This window comes from Caretta caretta, chromosome 9, assembly GCF_965140235.1.
Source record: "Caretta caretta isolate rCarCar2 chromosome 9, rCarCar1.hap1, whole genome shotgun sequence".
Lineage (NCBI taxonomy): Eukaryota > Metazoa > Chordata > Testudines > Cheloniidae > Caretta > Caretta caretta.
In genome coordinates, this window is record NC_134214.1 from 101,155,358 (window position 1) to 101,171,691 (window position 16,334).

General features: G+C 49.8%; 1 protein-coding gene across 1 annotated transcript; it reads left to right on the top strand.

Moving 5' to 3' along the window:
• The first annotated feature begins 1,265 nt into the window (after window positions 1-1,265).
• Window positions 1,266-2,576, top strand: LOC125643218 (uncharacterized). Its single transcript, XM_048865509.2, has one exon. It carries the CDS (start codon window positions 1,266-1,268, stop codon window positions 2,574-2,576), a length of 1,311 nt encoding a protein of 436 aa, XP_048721466.2.
• The last annotated feature ends 13,758 nt before the right edge of the window (window positions 2,577-16,334 follow it).

Genomic DNA, 16,334 nt, shown 5'->3' on the forward strand with positions numbered 1-16,334 from the left:
GAGTGCCCCCCACCCCAGAATGGCCTATTGCCCAGTGGTTAGGGCATTCACCCGGTCTGCCGCATTCAGAGCAGGGACTTGATGCTGGGTCTCCCACATCCCCAGGGAGTGCCCTCACCACTGGGCTATTGGCCATCCTGGGCTGGGGTCTCCCCGTCTGACCCAAGGAACGTTTAATTCCTTAGACCAAGTGGAACAGCTCCAGCAGGAGAGGCTGCCTGAGCGAGCGCCCAGCTCGGAGGAAGGTTTGGTTGCAACTGATACATTGCGGCACAAAGTTTTGGTTTCACCTAATCTGCATTTGCGGATGACAGATTTCCCCAGCGGCTCTACTCCTCTACTGTCCACAGTGCAGAGCAGTGCCAGGCCAGTTCTTTCCCGGCATCTCTTCACTGCACCCCACTGCAATGCCAGCGAGGAGAGGAGGTCGGGGTTGCAGTCAGAGCATTGTGGTGAGCCCTCCCAGCTCAGTCACACTGTGAGGGAACGCCCGGTGACCATTCTCCCAATCGCAGACCCACTTCCACAGGCCTGGAACTGCCGCAGCAGCATCTACTTCCCCAGACAATCCCTCCCACTTGCAGTACGGTACGATGCAGTAATGCAGCCGCATGGCCAGAGGTGTATTCAGGGCGCGGCCGCAGCAGCGCCTGGGACAAGTACCGTGCATGGAGGTGGCAGGACAGTTTGACAAGGAGCTGCCTGCGGGGTGGCTGCACTCAGGGGCCATCTGCATCGAACCCTGATCCGACACAGCAGCACTATTTGTATCCACATTTCTCCAGGCCTGCAGTGGCCTCAGCTTTTGCCTGTTGACAACCAGTACTTCAGGGAAATTGCCAAGCCAGGTCTGAGAGCACAGAACACCCTGCTCTGAGAGACGTTTAGGCACTAGGAAGCGGCAGGTTTTGCAGAGCAGATTCTATAGCAAAGCTTGTTGTTCCCTCCTACCATTAGAGAGAGGGGCAGGAAAAACCAGCCCTGTATCTGAAAGCAGCGCATGGCTGAGGAACTTTCTGATTTCCCAGAAGTATTCTTTACAAAACAGAAATGCCTAAGCAGCTTTTGTCTGCCTAAGAACTTGATCCCCACTGGGCTGCAACCGTCTTAAGCTGCCTAATTTAATTTCACCGGTGTTCAGAACACAGCCTAGTTATTCTTGCAGTGTTTGCTAGTCGCTTCTCCAGAAAGTATGTGCTCTTTTCTCCCACCCTTTCTTTAGGAACTGCAGAACATTTGATGTGGGGTTGGGGTTCTGATGGGCCATGTTCTTTCTTATTATTTCTCTGTTTACCTGTGCAGCGAGGATTGGCCGGGGTGTGAATGTGTCCACATGCCCTAGCGTTTGCAAGTGCTCTCCTGACGACACCATACACTGTAACAAAGCCGGACTGACAACTCTTCCTGCAGAACTAGCAGCATCTGTCGTCTCTTTAAACCTGTCTAACAATTTGTTAAGGATTCTTACTGCCAACACCTTCCGAAATCTGACTGTCCTCCGCAGCCTCTGGCTGGATCGCAATAACCTCACCTTCCTGTACCCAGGAACCTTTAGTGCCCTCAGCAATTTACGGGAGCTGGATCTCGGCTGGAATTCACGCTTGACACACCTGCATGCTAATACTTTCAGGGGACTCTCCAGCCTCATCAGCCTGGATTTATCTAGCTGCAATATCTTCGAAATCCACCCACTGGTGTTTTCGTATTTGCTCTCTTTACAGGTACTTGACCTAACATCCAATAACCTGCGTTACATCCCGCAAGCCTTCAGAAGCCTGTCCAGCCTCACGAGACTGTCTTTGGAAAGAAACCACATCGAAGCCATAGGCCGAGATTCTCTGAGGGATCTGAAAGCCCTGTACGAGCTGAACCTCCGGAAGAATCGGATCTGGAGGATTCAGAATGATGCCTTCGCAACGCTAAACAGGCTGGGGGTGTTGGATTTAGGACACAACCGTATATCTGATTTGCCTAATCAGCTTTTCAATGGTCTGATCCAGCTCAAGACCATGCATCTGGAGGCCAACAGAATCACCAGAGTCAACTGCTCTTTCAACCGCCTGCTTAACCTGAGAAAGCTGTATCTGAACAACAACCATATCTCATCCATTTCCCACGCAGCCTTCTCCCATTTAAAGAAGTTGCAATTCCTTCACTTGAACAAAAACAATTTAAGATCCCTTCCCAAGCGCTTGTTGGCAGAGCTGCCGAAGCTGAAATATGTCTTTCTATCCCACAACCCCTGGAACTGTGACTGCAAAATGCTTTGGTTCCCTACCTGGATAGCAACATACGAAGGGGCGGTTGAGGGGATGCAGTGTGCCTTTACAGTGCTTCACAACCAAACCCTGCTTGACGTCTTCACTCACAGCGAATTAATCAGCTGCTCAGTACCACCTGGGCTGGCAAGTGCAGACAGGTGTGAAGAGACTGATGTCAACACTGCTGGCATGCCACATGCTATTTCTGACAAATTACTTTGGATCACACTCACTTGGTGTGCTTGGCATTCGGCAGAGATACTGGACAAATCATTTTCTGGACGTGGATCAGATGTTTCAGCATTTTTTCTGTAATCTGTTTATAAAAAACGAACAATGGATTTAGTTGCAGGAATGTGCCAAGATTTTGTAAATTAATAAACTATTGACAAACACTGTTTACATCTTGCTATTGGCATTGCAAAACTAATTACCACAATGGCTAAGATAACAGGATTCTAACAGGACGGTAGCATTCCTGAGGGGTGAAAAGATCAGGTTATCAAGTTCTGTGCCAGGGCTCAGGCTGTTAATCTGTATTAACGTGGCAAGTGCATGAGTGGAGAGAAAGACTGCTCCAAACAGCACTATCCTTCACACGAGACAAAACCAATGTCCCTTTTGCTGGTTTCTCGTTGGCATCCAGGTGAAAGCTGAAGATCCCACTTTTGGGTCGGTATTTCCTACTTACAAAAAGGTTCTCATGTCCTTGTCTGTGTGAGTTGCTGTTAAATGTAGTGTCTTCACCATTAGCCTGTGATGTCACTTTGCACAATGCTCTGAGATGCCCCGAGTAGGAGCATTCCTATATATATCTCAAGCTCTGTAGTTTAGAATTAATCAGGTTAACACAGGCTTTCCTAGGGATACAGAACGTCGTCCTGTGCATCTGGACAGCGCTTCCCATATTGGGCACACTAAAAAGATGCAAATAAATGTCCCAGCACATCTCAAATGTCTATAAAACCACTTCAGTCATTTAGGGTCTACTTAAATGTGCAGTGTTTTCCCTCAGCTAGTACCCGGGAATGCGATCCTGTATGAAACACTTCTACAATAAGGATTTAAAAGAGTCAGTGTAACGGAGAAACAGCACCTGCATGCCTGTCACAGGCCTGGGGCCTAAAATGGTATTTTAACGCTCAGTCACTCTGTACAGTATCTTAAGCCTCATGAAGCACCAAGCCTCTGTTCGGGTGCTTGAAGACGTGACCAGGGCGCAAGCAGTCTAAACCAGGTTGGCCTGGTTACTTTTTATCAGTAAATACCCAAGACAGTGTAATTTTGTCTCCCATATTCCCAAACAGCATCTCCAGCTTCAGGGAGTTTCCACAAGCCCCTGACGGTGCCGCAAGACCCCTCCCCCACTATGTGAGCGGTGCATTCTTTCCTCCCCGTCCAAGAAATTAGCCTCATTTATCTTCCCGAGAAGAATTTTCAGTGTGCGTGGGTGTTTAAAACAACAAAGCCTGAAGCCCATTGCTGGCCAGTGGACCCACTATTGGAGAGCTCTGTGGACCCACTATTGGAGAGCTCTGATGTCCTCAAAGTCCCATATTTAATACTAGCAGAATTGCACGGACTTGAAATAAACCTTTTAAACTGTAAAAACCAAACCAACCTAGAAGTAATTGCCTATTTAGTTATTAGATATTGGTGGGCTTGTTTTCAATCTTTATCTGTGTCTGTTCCTCTCTCAGCTCTGTGCCGGCTGGCCTGGTTTGATTTACTGCCTTTCTACTCCCAAACGCCCCCTGCAAACCTGCTTCAAACATTCCATTAATATCTCTTGAAAACTGGCAACCGGCCACCATCGGACAGGAGGCTGCTCTCTGTGGAGACTCAAGTGAAGCAATGGGCCCGGCACAGGAATTCTATAAACAGGATCAGTCAGAAATAGATTCCGGCTGGACTGCAGAGCCTGGCAGCAGCTGGGAGACCGTATCAGAAAGCATCCAGTGTGCCCTTTTGTGAACTCATCCACTTTCTACACGGTACTAACCAGACATACCTCGCCAGGGCTCTCCACAGACAGAAGGCCAACTGCCCTAGGGGATCCCTGTAGCCCCAGCTTCTCACCGACACACGGCACAGTGCAGCTCCATAAGGGAAGGCAGAAGTGGCCTTTCTGTGATGACCACCATCTTTGTCCAATAGTTAGGACTGAATCAATGTCCTTCAGAGCTAAAATCATGGGCCAGGCTGTGGAGACGCCAGGCATAGGTTTACACTAGAATAAAGGATCTGCAGCTGGCCCAAGTCAGCTGAATCAGGCTCACGGGACTCAGGATGCAGGGCTATCTGACTGCAGTGCAGATGTTTGGGCTTGGGCTGGAGCGTGGGTTCTGAGACCCCATGAGGGGGAAGGGTCTCAGAGCCTGGGAACCAATCCGAGCCCGACAGTCTACACTGTTAGTTTAGCCCCACAGCCCCAGCCCTGGGAGCCTGAGTCAGTGGCCTCGGGCTCCGAGACTCAGTGCCGCGGGTTTTGTATTGAAGTGCAGACGTGCCCAAAGAGACAGACTCACACGTAACACATTCACATCCTCTGCAGACTGGGCTTAGGGGCACACAAGACACACCGGTGCTGAGCTGGCTGTGTGCCAGGCTGGTTCCCTAGTGTACAGCAGAGCAGCCAGCGGCCCCAGAGGCAGGGCCGCCAGTGGCCCAAAGGCACTCATGCAGAAGCAAGGGGTCACTAAGGGTACGTCCACACACCACTGTCAACCTGGGTCTGTGGGACTCAGGCTTGTAGATTCGATGTTTCCAAGCCCAGGCTTGAGCACCCGCACTGCATCGTAAACCTGCACTTACAATCGCTGGGCCTGGGTCCCACCGGCACGCTAACACGTCCACACTGCACTACGCAGCCTTTCTGACTCGGGTCTGCGCCGCGAGCTGCGTCCGCACTGCAAAAGTCACAGCGGGATTCGGGCTCTGTCCCACCCCGCCCAAAAGGGCCCTAGGTCCTGAGCACTGGCTGACCCGAGTCAGACCGATTTGAGTGTGGATGGAAAGGGGGCTTGGCCTCAAACCTGAATCAGAACCGAGGCTTGGTGTGCAGTGCAGATGTACCCCCAGGCACACTCCACCTGGCCACATTATTACCCCAGCTGCAGCACCAGCCCCAGCCCCAGCCCTCCCTCTGGAGCACGCCTCCCTTTGCACCAACACTCCCGTGAGAATCTGCCAGTGCCAGGAGCCGCAGCACAAGACCTGGGTGCAACCTGATTGGAGAGAGGGGCAATTGAATGGAAGGCAATTTAAATAAGCAATTACGGCACTCTCCCACTCGTGTGCAGCACTCTCAGGAAGTTTGTTCCACAGTTTTAGCCACAAGGTTGTTGAAATTTGCGACGAGCCTTGAGCAGGACTTTGATCACAACATAGCACGCTTTGTATACAACACACGACTCTAGAGAGTCACTTGGCATATAAAACGAATTGAAGGAGATTTCAGAGGGCCTTCATAGATTACAGACTGATGATGCTACTGTCACCGTCTCAGTAGCAGGCTGGTTTGATCTAAATTACGAAGAACTGGAACCGCCCGAAGATAGAAGCAAAGTAAGATTTAGAAAAACTATGGAATAATTCCAACTACTTAGCCAAAATGACTGACCCGAGACAGAAACCAGAACAGGATACAGAGGCTGTGGGTGATGGAACATAATCCTCTTCGTCTAGCATTTCAACACCAAAGATCCAGATTTCTACTTCAGATCTATATTTTCAAAGAAGAATGAGTGGCACAAAAATGTGAGATTTTACTTCCAGTTTTCTACCAAGACAGAACAGTCAAATTCAGCACGTTGTCAATTTTTAAAAGCCCTGTGCTCCTTTGCAGGCCTCTGAGCATCAGTCAAATGCCTTTAGTATTGGAAATTACAGACTAGGGTTCATGCTAAAAAGCAAACATGCTGGTAAAAGTGTGTTCACAGCTAAGGGCAGGTAGCTGGAGTGGAAGGAGTAATGAGTTAATAAACTGGGAACTTAGTTCTTGTCAGCATTTCCTATTGGACATGTGTTTGAGGCTTTCCCGTTGTCGTGTGTAAGGATTAAACATGCTTACAAAGTGAAGCGCACGATGTGTGTTTTGTGTTTCAGTTCAAACAGCTTTCTTGGTTTTCTTGCATTTTCTCAGAAGAAAAGCCACTGGGTGGGCAATATCCCAAGCCTGCCACAATCCCACCATATGGGGCTACTTCTTATCCGAGAAGTGACCAGAAATCAGGAAAACTCCCAATAGCAGCTCAACCTGCTCCTCCTTCACGCTGCTTCAGCTTCCCCAGGGTTCCTGTAGACTAAGGATGTGCAGTGTGTGGGACCTGGCTGGAAGTCGTGCAGTGACTTCTGCCTCCGGGAGGTTCTGCTCATTAATATCAGAAGTGAATGACAGTTGTACCGCACTTGTGGTGTGAACATCTCCAAGCACTCAAACTCTACACACGGATTACAAACCGGAGGTCAAAATCTGCCCTCCACAGCACATGTAGGACTCCCAGGGACTTTGTTTGGAGGTGTGAATTTGGAAGGCCAGGGTTTCGCAGAATTATACATCAGTTTAACCCATACAGGTGTACACACATGAAAAAGTTTCTGCCAGTGAAATGCATCCATCTCTAGGATAGACGGCAACAGCCTTTCAAGAGCCCAGCAGACCAACACACAGTGAAAATAGTACATTTAGCCGAAACACCAGGAAATGCTTTAGTTCAGCAGACTAGAATCACAATTACACAGTTTGAATGCAGCCGGGACCTCCCTTACCGTACAGAGGGTGTCAGAGGAGGTTCTCACAGCCACTGTGCTCAGGATCGAAGGGTTATGCTGGAGCTGGGTAGGAAATGGCTCACATCCAACGAAAACATTCAAGATTTCAAAAAAATTTCCTGTTCCACATTGGGACAAAACTGAGACCTTTCCAAATTGTTCAGGCAAAGACCCCCGAATAGACAAGAGCCTGGTGGTACAGACAGTCCCCTGGGATGTGGGAGACCCAGGTTCAAGCTTCTGCTCCAAATCAGGCAGAGCAGCACTGTAGGCATAACAGAATCCCTCCCATCACACTGGGACCTTAATTCAGGACCAGTGACAGGGGAAGTACCTACTGCATTGCTCCCAGCGCACCTAGGTTGTCTCAGGGAGAGCCCCAGCCAAGCCCATCACACCCAAGATGGGATGCTCGGAGGCCACGCTCGAGTTTCACCGAATTGTCTGTCTAATAACAAAGTTGGACCCTAACAGTCTCTACCCACTGATCCCACCTGACCATTCCTAAGCAAGAAAAAAAAAAAGAGAAAGATCAAATGTGTTTGATTTGAACTCAAGCTAGACAACCGTTTCCTCAGTCAGGAATCTTGGCTGTTGGCAGTTTCTCGATTGAGGTTCTTGTGAGTTGTTGTCAACACCCCCTGCCCCTCACTGCACACGGCAGGACGCAGACGCAGCAACACAAGAGACAGAGCACTGGAAGAACAGAAGGTTTCCAGCTCAGCTGGATTGCAAAGAGGGAAACATCTCAACCGGGAAGTGGGACACAACAACTTTGCACTTCCACGGCTACTTGCCAACTCTGCTGTTCGATACCCTGATTATTGCTCATGGGTAGCAGGGCGGGGCTGGAAAAAGATGACTCTAAAATCCTTAATTTGCTGCTAATTCATACATTAAGTCCCACGATTTCACAGCTGGATTGTGTTCCCTGCCAGCCCAGCCTTAAACCTGCTCAGTGAGTTAATTGGGAGGCAGTGCAGCCAAGTGGCTGGAGCACTGGACTGGGAGCCAGGAGACCTGGGTGGAACTCCCAGCTCTGACACGGACCTGCTGTGCGACCCTGAGTGGGTCACATCCTCCGTCTAGACAGCAAGCTCCTTGGGGCAACCTCGGACAGCTAAAGGGTTCTGTCCACGTGTGGTCAGACTGGAGGCAGCCCACGCCGTCCCATCGCTCAGCAGGAATTCTGGGGCCTTCTCACCCATAACAGCACCCCTGCCTCTGAGCTGCCTCCGCTCTCCTCCTGACACGTCAATCTGTTCCCTGGGCCTCCCCCCAAGTGCAGAGTCTGGTATCACCAAGGCAGGAGAGGTTTGAATGGGGGGAAACCAGTGCCCACTAACAGTAAGGGAGGGGGGGCCCTTTCCCCACCCAGGTTTGGCTCATGGCTGGAGGCACAGGCCAGAAGACAAAATGCTCCCCCACAGCACTGGGATAGCTGTGCAGCTCTCAGGAGTCCCCTTCTGCCCCAGACCAACAGCACTGGCTTTAGCCCCCTCCAGTCCCCCTCTACCATCCATCAGTCTCCGGCTGGTCTCCTCCACGTCGGCAGTGGGGGCTGGGAATTTGAATTTTCCATGCAGGCCGGCAGACAGGATCAGGGCTGGCTCCAGCTTTTTTGCCGCCCCAAGCGGCGAAGGGGAAAAAAAACAAAAAAAGTCAAGCCTGGTTGAGCTGCCGCCGAAGAGGAAGAGAGGGACTGAAGGGCCCGCCGCCGAATTGCTGCCGAAGACCCAGACGTGCCGCCCCAACGACGGACGGAGTGCCGCCCCTTTCTATTGGCTGGCCCAGGCACCCGCTTCCTTCGCTGGTGCCTGGAGCTGGCCCTGGACAGGATGATCAGAAAAGTTCCGAAAGGCCAGAGGGGACCAATCATAGAATCACAGACTTTAGACCGTCACAATGGTTCCTTCTGACCTTAGTCTGCCCTCCTGCACAATGCAGGCCACGGAATCTCACCCACCCACTCCTGTAACTAACCCCCTAACCTATGTCTGAGCTATTGAAGTCCTCAAATCATGGTTTAAAGACTTCAAGGTGCAGAGAATCCTCCAGCAAGTGACCCGTGCCCCACGCTGCAGAGGAAGGCGAAAAACCCACAGAGCCTCTGACAATCTGCCCTGGGGGAAAGTTCCTTCCCGACCCCAAATAAGGCGATCAGCTGAACCCTGAGCTTGTGGGCAAGACTCACCAGCCAGACACCCAGGAAAGAATTCTCTGTAGTAACTCAGATCCCACCCCATCTAACATCCCATCACAGGTCATTGGGCATATCTACTGCTAATAGTTGAAGATCAATCAATTGCCAAAATTAGGCTATCCCATCATACCAGCCCCTCCATAAACTTATCAAGCTTTGTCTTGAAGTCAGATATATGTCTTTTGCCCCCACTGCTTCCCTTGGAAGGCTGTTCCAGAACTTCACTCCTCTGATGGTTAGAAACTGTCGTCTAATTTCAAGTCTAAACTTCCTGATGGCCAGTTTATATCCATTTGTTCTTGTGTCCACATTGGTACTGAGCTTAAATAATTGGTTTTCCCTCTGTGATATTTATCCCTCGGATATATTTATAGAGAGCAATCCTATCTCTCATATCTTATGACTCTCCTCCCTCCATCTCGCACCTTTTCCCAAGTCTCTGGTTCCTCCCAGTCCCCCAGGCTTCTCCTCCCCTCAACATCTCTCCTCTTTCTTCGAGGGCTTGTCTACACCACACAGCTTTTAGCGACAAGGCTGTGTCGATGCTAAACGCTCTTTGTTGGCATGTTCGCCGAAAAAATACTTCCAGCCCCGTGAGCAGCGTTAGCTTTGTTGGCAGGAGAGCGCTCCTGCCGACAAAGCCGTGTTCACACTGCCACTTGTGTTGGCAAAACTTTTGTCTTTTGTGGAGGGGCTTTTTTAAGTACCCGGGAAAGACAAAAGTTTTGTAGACAATTTCTCAGTGCAGGCATACTCCCAGAGTCACCTCCCTTCACTGCCACCAGCTCTCGCCTTTCAAGCCTAGTTAAGTGACAATTAAAGTCTTCAACTGACGCCACTAGAGAACCCCAGGAGTTCGGCTCTAAACTTTGAGAACTAGCCCATGTTCCCTAATGGGGCAAACCAAACAGCCCCACATTTCGGGGGACAATGGATCTAGTACTGGCTCACCTCTGCTTAGAGCTCGACAAAAGCTCCTTGATGCTGGCCTGTCGCTGAATCCAGTCTATCTGGCAGCATGACACACCCAAGATTCCTAGCTAGGGGGTTACCCTCCCAGTCGGAAGAAATCGGTCAGTCCCCCTGTCAGCAGAGGGGGCTTCTCTGCGAAGGGCCCTGCGTGTGACTACCACAGCGCTGACCATGAGTGGAACCTGAAGTGAACACAAGGGCCAATCCCCAAAGCTGCAACCAGGGGCAGTCAATAGGGGGACCGTGGGCCAAAGCCGGACCGCCAGACGCTTCTGAATGGACCCCAAAACCTTTTTATTTACTTATCATTATTGTTAATTTTTTTAAATTATTTTCTCTGGAGCCTGGACCTTGACCAAGAAATTTGGACCTTGGCGAAAAAGAATGGACTACCCCAGCTGCAACCAACAGAAACCAAGTTCTCTCCTTTCCCTGCGGCATTGCGCTGGAGTTTCCTTAGCCCTGGAGTTTCTAGCTGAAGATTTTGGCTTGCCCTGTGCTCCGGTTAAGGTCCAGTCTCACCCCAGGATAGTCTGTCCCTTCACATGACACTCTATGGCCCAGGCACCAAAGGTGATTTCCAGTTACATCTCTGGAAGTTAGGAGCTGAAAAGCATTTGGGGGTCTGGGCCAAAGCACTTAGCAGCTGTCCCCTGGCGGCACTGCTTCGTCTGCCCCTGTTGTGCTGCAGACTCAGGGACTTCCCTCACTATTTTCAGGTTCTTTTACACTGACTGTTTCAGATCTAATTATTCTGCTCATAAACCAGAGCTCTTCCCACCCACTGTTCCCCACCACAGCAGGCCTGGGAAGCCCACTCAGCCCCAGCAGACTGGGAGGACTTCCTTGAATATAAGTCAGACAATATGGCATCACCAGACAGGAAACGGGGGGCTGAAAACAACAACAAAACGCAGAGCCTCCCTCCCCATCTCTCTGCTGTTTATGTAAGTGTTGGTACCACGGCTCCCTGGACGCCCAGCAGCCAGGCCCCAGACGCTGCATGTTCCAGACACACTTGCTAAACACACGTTAACAAGGCTTTCGTGTTCCCCCCTGCCTGAGAGAAGGCCATGCAGGGAACAACTCTTATTTAAGCAACAATTAGAGCAGAGAGACAAGACTCAGAGGCTCCGGAAAGCAGCTCTGGGAACAGGCCGACAGATTCCTGCCAGCTGGCCTTGCCCAGCTCAGCACAGCTGCCTTCCCCACCTCGTAACCCCCCCCCCCCCCCATTTTCTCCTGACGCAGTGATGAGAGAGAAGCTGCTAACTTAGCTTGTAAAGTGGAGCAGGAGAGAAAAGTTTGCTGTGAGTGCGAAGGGGATACAAGTGCAGAGACTTCAGACCTGGCATTTGCCCTTATACAGTCTAAAGGAGCTTATTAACTCTTGAGTTTTGGCTTTACTTCATGTTGCAGCCAGGTACCCTCTTTTGCAGTGCATTATGGGAGTGAGATGCTAACACTGGGTCCGACAAACCGGCCCAATGGCACGGAAATGTTGAAAGCCTTTTGTTCTGGTTTCAGAACAAACCAACTTTCATTTCTGAATCTTTTCCAGAGAATATTTTTTAAACCAAAACATTTTCCGCGTCCTGATATGGAAATGGGCAATGCAAAACCACACCTGGAAACAAACCCAAAAGCCCTGCTTTGGTGGGCAATACAAAACAAAAAAACCTCAAAAATTTTAAAAAGAAAAACACGCTGTCTAAGCTTTGCATTTACAGTTTCTGTGGAAAGCATTTTGATTTTTATTTCAATCCCTTTTATTTCCTGAGCTTTTTTGTGAAACACTGTCTCGTTTTTTAAAAAAAGGGTCATTTTTGGTGAAATATTGTCCCACTCCAACACTCCCCAGATTTAACAGAATTTCCTTTGTCCTTCTAAAACCATGGCTGTTCCATGGCCTGCATGGCTGATCATTTCTCACTTACTGCTCTCTGCCACTGCAAGCCCAGTGACTGCACTGGAGTCGACTGCCGCTGGAGAGAGCAGGGTTGGTGTAGGGCCTTAGACGCCTGCTGCAGCTTCCCACGGGGTTTAAGGCCAGAAGGGACTGTTATGATGATCTCATCTGCCCTCCTGCATAAGCCAGGCCACAGGACTTCGCCCAAGAATTTCTGCATCGAGCCCACAACTTCTGCTCCTAGAGCAGAGCTGGTAGAAACCGTCCTCCCCAGCGTGCGAGGCCTCACCCAGCAAGCTGCCGACGGGCTTTACCATGCAGGCTGGTCCGTAGGATTGTCCCCGCGGCTTGGATAAACAAGATGCTACTGTTTAACTGCAGCCTCCGGTCACCGCTGCACAAAGCCAGTCGCAAGATCAGACCACAGCTACAGGGACACACTGAGCCTGCCCCAGAAAAATTAAGGCCCAGCTCCCCCTGGTGTCCTAATGGAGCTGTAACATGTGGGTCATGCCAGTTATGATTATTGTTATCAGCTCATCTTAGCAGGGAAGATTTCTGCAGATAAAGGACCCGGGCCCTTTGGGGCATTGACTTCTATCAAGTTTAGTGTAGACAGGCTCCCCGGGTCTCCTGAAAGGGCAGCGTAGCTCAGCCTGATGGTTCAGGGGGTCAGACAGGCTAGGAGAGCAAGGGAGGGAGAACTTCATGAGCTTATCAGGCCATGGCATCCTCTCCGCTCCTGATGGAGCGCCACACCTGTGCTGCAGGAACGGAGACAGGCTAGGGGACACGAGATCCCTGCTGGGCTCTGCAGCGTGACGACAGCTCTGCTTCCCGAAAACAAACAGCGCATCGGGGATACTCCCGCTGGAGGCCTCTGGGGACGGTGTGTAGCCACCCGCCACAGAGAAAAGCAAGCTGCGTCCACACCGCGGCAGGTGGCTAGACGAGTCAGTGACAGGCTCCTTTCCTCCTGCAAGGAAAGGCGCAGGCCGGGCGAGGCAGTGGGACAGTACACAGCTAAAATAGCCACGTAAACAGACAGGCGCAGCTTGCGCGAATAGAGCCCTGGAGAGTGCGTTCTCAGGTACGTACCCACCCCACGCAGGCGTCTTTGCTATACTTGCCTAAGCCTGCTTTGCAGTCTACACGACTGTTTATACACCTGGCAGACATACCCTATGGGCCGCAGAAAGACACGTGCAGCGTAGACGTGCCTATCGATTGTAAACTCCCTGGAACAGAGGCTTTTTTGTTGTGTTTGTACAGCACCTTGCACACTGGGGTCCTGGTCTGAGATTGGGGTCCCGGTCTGTGATTGGGGTCCCAAGGTGTTACAGACATATAACAGTAACGTTCACTAGCAACAACTGGCAACCAGAGCCCAGACCTAAAATCCCCCACCCCGCAGAGATCAGAATCTAGATCCAAATTTTGTCACTCCAGCCCCTGCACTTACCCGCTCCAGTCCATCTCTGCTATTCACTGAGGTACCAAGCAACATATCAGGGCTCTGCAGAAGCCCTTCCCTGGTGCAAAGAGAATGCACACCAAGAGAAAGCAAGAACATGGTGTATTTCCCATCCAGCAAGGGGCAGCCTACACTATATACCTTGCTCAAGGTGTTAGCATGTAACATACCCATTGCACAGCCTCATCCAGCGACATGTCGGCCCTCAAGCACACACTGTACCTGAGGCCAGGGACAATCTGTTAGTTCTGTGTTCATACATCACCTACAGGAACAGAGTCTTAGGCCATGATTAGGGCTCCTAGATGCTACTGCAGATAAACACCAATCTCGGTAGGAAGATCAAGATTAAACATGGTTTCAGAACACTTTTCCCTTTGCTGCCTACTGTCACCCCCTGGTATGCCATCACCTTCCGAGTTCCTCCTCTGCAATAACAAGACCATTCGCATGAGACTAACATGGCCCACCCCATCACACCAGCAGCTCTCAGATACCACTGGCCCTTCAAGTAGCAATCAGCTGTACCCCTCTGCTACACTGCACCCAGTTTATACTGGGCTGGAGAACAGAAGTCACAAGGCTGCTGCCTTGAGCAGCACGTGGGGAAAGCAAGAGAATGAATAATTACACTGAAATGTTCTATTTTAAATTGTTTCCCTGGCTGTAGCAAACTCAGCGGATTTCAGTACTATTGATCCATGTACTGGGGGGAGGGATAGCTCAGTGGTTTGAGCATTGGCCTGCTAAATCCAGGGTTGTGAGTTCAATCCTTGAGGGGGCCATTTAGGGATCTGGGGCAAAAATTGGGGATTGGCCTTACTGTGAGCAGGGGGTTGGACTAGATGACCTCCTGAGGTCCCTTCCAACCCTGATATTCTATGATTCTATGTGTTAGCAGCATCGGCTTTGCTTTCAATAACCTGAGGTTTGTTAAACCCAGCTATAATATAGGGCCGCTCTCAGTTGCTTTTCTTTTTGGACCTTGCATCCAACTTCTATAGGTCAAGGATCTGGTTAGACTCATCGCAAAGCTGGAACTCCTTCACCACCACAAGTCTGTACAGAAAAGCACACACAGAGAATTACTTTTTCCAATTGACATCTCATTTGGGGCGTGAAGACTCAATATGATACACAATGTAATCAGCTACGAGCGAATGCTTTATGAACATCAGAAGATCACCCGTTGTCCGAGAGATCCCGAGTTTGAGGTCTGCAGTCACCAATAGTTATCGTGTGGCACCAATCATTCTCCTGCACATGGTCCTGCCTATTTAGGAGAAACAGCAGCTGATGAACAAGTAGTCTGACGTTCCACGAACAGCAGCAGAGCATGATGGTGTTGGATCATATTAAAGAAGTTCTGTATTAAAATCACAAATGAGTTTGATTCCCCATAGTTTAAATTCCAGGGTATTACTAATTAAGAGGTCTCTTGGTTTTTGGTACTGTTTCTCTCTCTCTGTGTGTGAAACTTGCAAGCTGCTAATTGTGTTAGTACATTCTAAGACAGAGTCTATTCTCAAAGCAATTCACAGAGAGAGAGACTCAAAGCAATACTCTAACAACAGAAACAGCACCCAGAGACTCCCCACCCTTTTGTTGTATTAACAATTGTGATTAAAATAGAGATAGACGATGTATGTGGATGGATGCTTGGTATGGTTAATAACTGAATGATCAGGGAGGTGCCAGCCTAAGAATCCAGTGTCCATCGGCTGAAGAAGGCATCAAGTGGAAATAACCAGAGGACCCCCGGAGGGCAGACTGAAATCCACCCAACAGCCTCAAGAATGGGAGAACCAAAGAACAAGATAACATCTGGCAGCACAGAGCCATCAGGAATGTGACATCTGCTGATTGATTCAGCAACAGCATGATGAAGCAATTCCCATAGACTGGCATAGGAAGAAATGCCTATAAAAATGGACTCTAGAAAGTGAGAACTTTGGAGTCTGATTCTGCAAAACAACTTCCAGGAGCGTCAGATGAGCATCTGACAAGGCCCTGTTCCCTCCTCATGTCCAGGCCACCTGGCCAGTGGCTTGGCACAAGCAACTCTAAGGCTGGTAACTATGATAACCTTGCAGAACGTGTGTGTATGAATGAATGTGTGAATAAATATGAAATTGAATGGAATGTTATAGCTGTAACTAACTGTTTACTATGATTCTTTCTGTATTCACAATAAATGTGGTATTTTGCCTTTCCCCCTTTAATAAGATCCTGCTGGTTTTTATTTTATTGGCATAACAGTGGGAGCCCTCACATCCCCACCCCATCCTACCCTCTTCTCTCGCACGCTCACACACTCTACTTCATGCCACTGAGAGAGAATGGCCATTAACATCTCTTGAGTCACGTGGCATCTCTTCTTTAAACTGTTGATCCATCGGGGAGGGCAGGAGACGGAGGCTGGCCTGAGTGGAAGGAGGTTTGAAAACACAGAGGGGTGCAGTGACTGAACGGGCTGTCTTCCAAACTGCAACCAAAGCGGCAGGATTTACACATTCGGTTTAAAATCGTATTTTGACTTCAAGGGAGTAGTTTTAAGTTTTTAACATTCATCTCCCCCTCAGTAAGATCCAAAGACATGCCTGGGAAGGCCAGATGTTGCCCTTTGTTTGTAAGCACAACCCAACCTGTCAATGTGAGGATTGGATAGTAAAGATTCACTATTTGGAATACGTTGGGAGCTACAGATGGGGATTGTACGTGTTCCAGAGAGGCAGCTCGGTC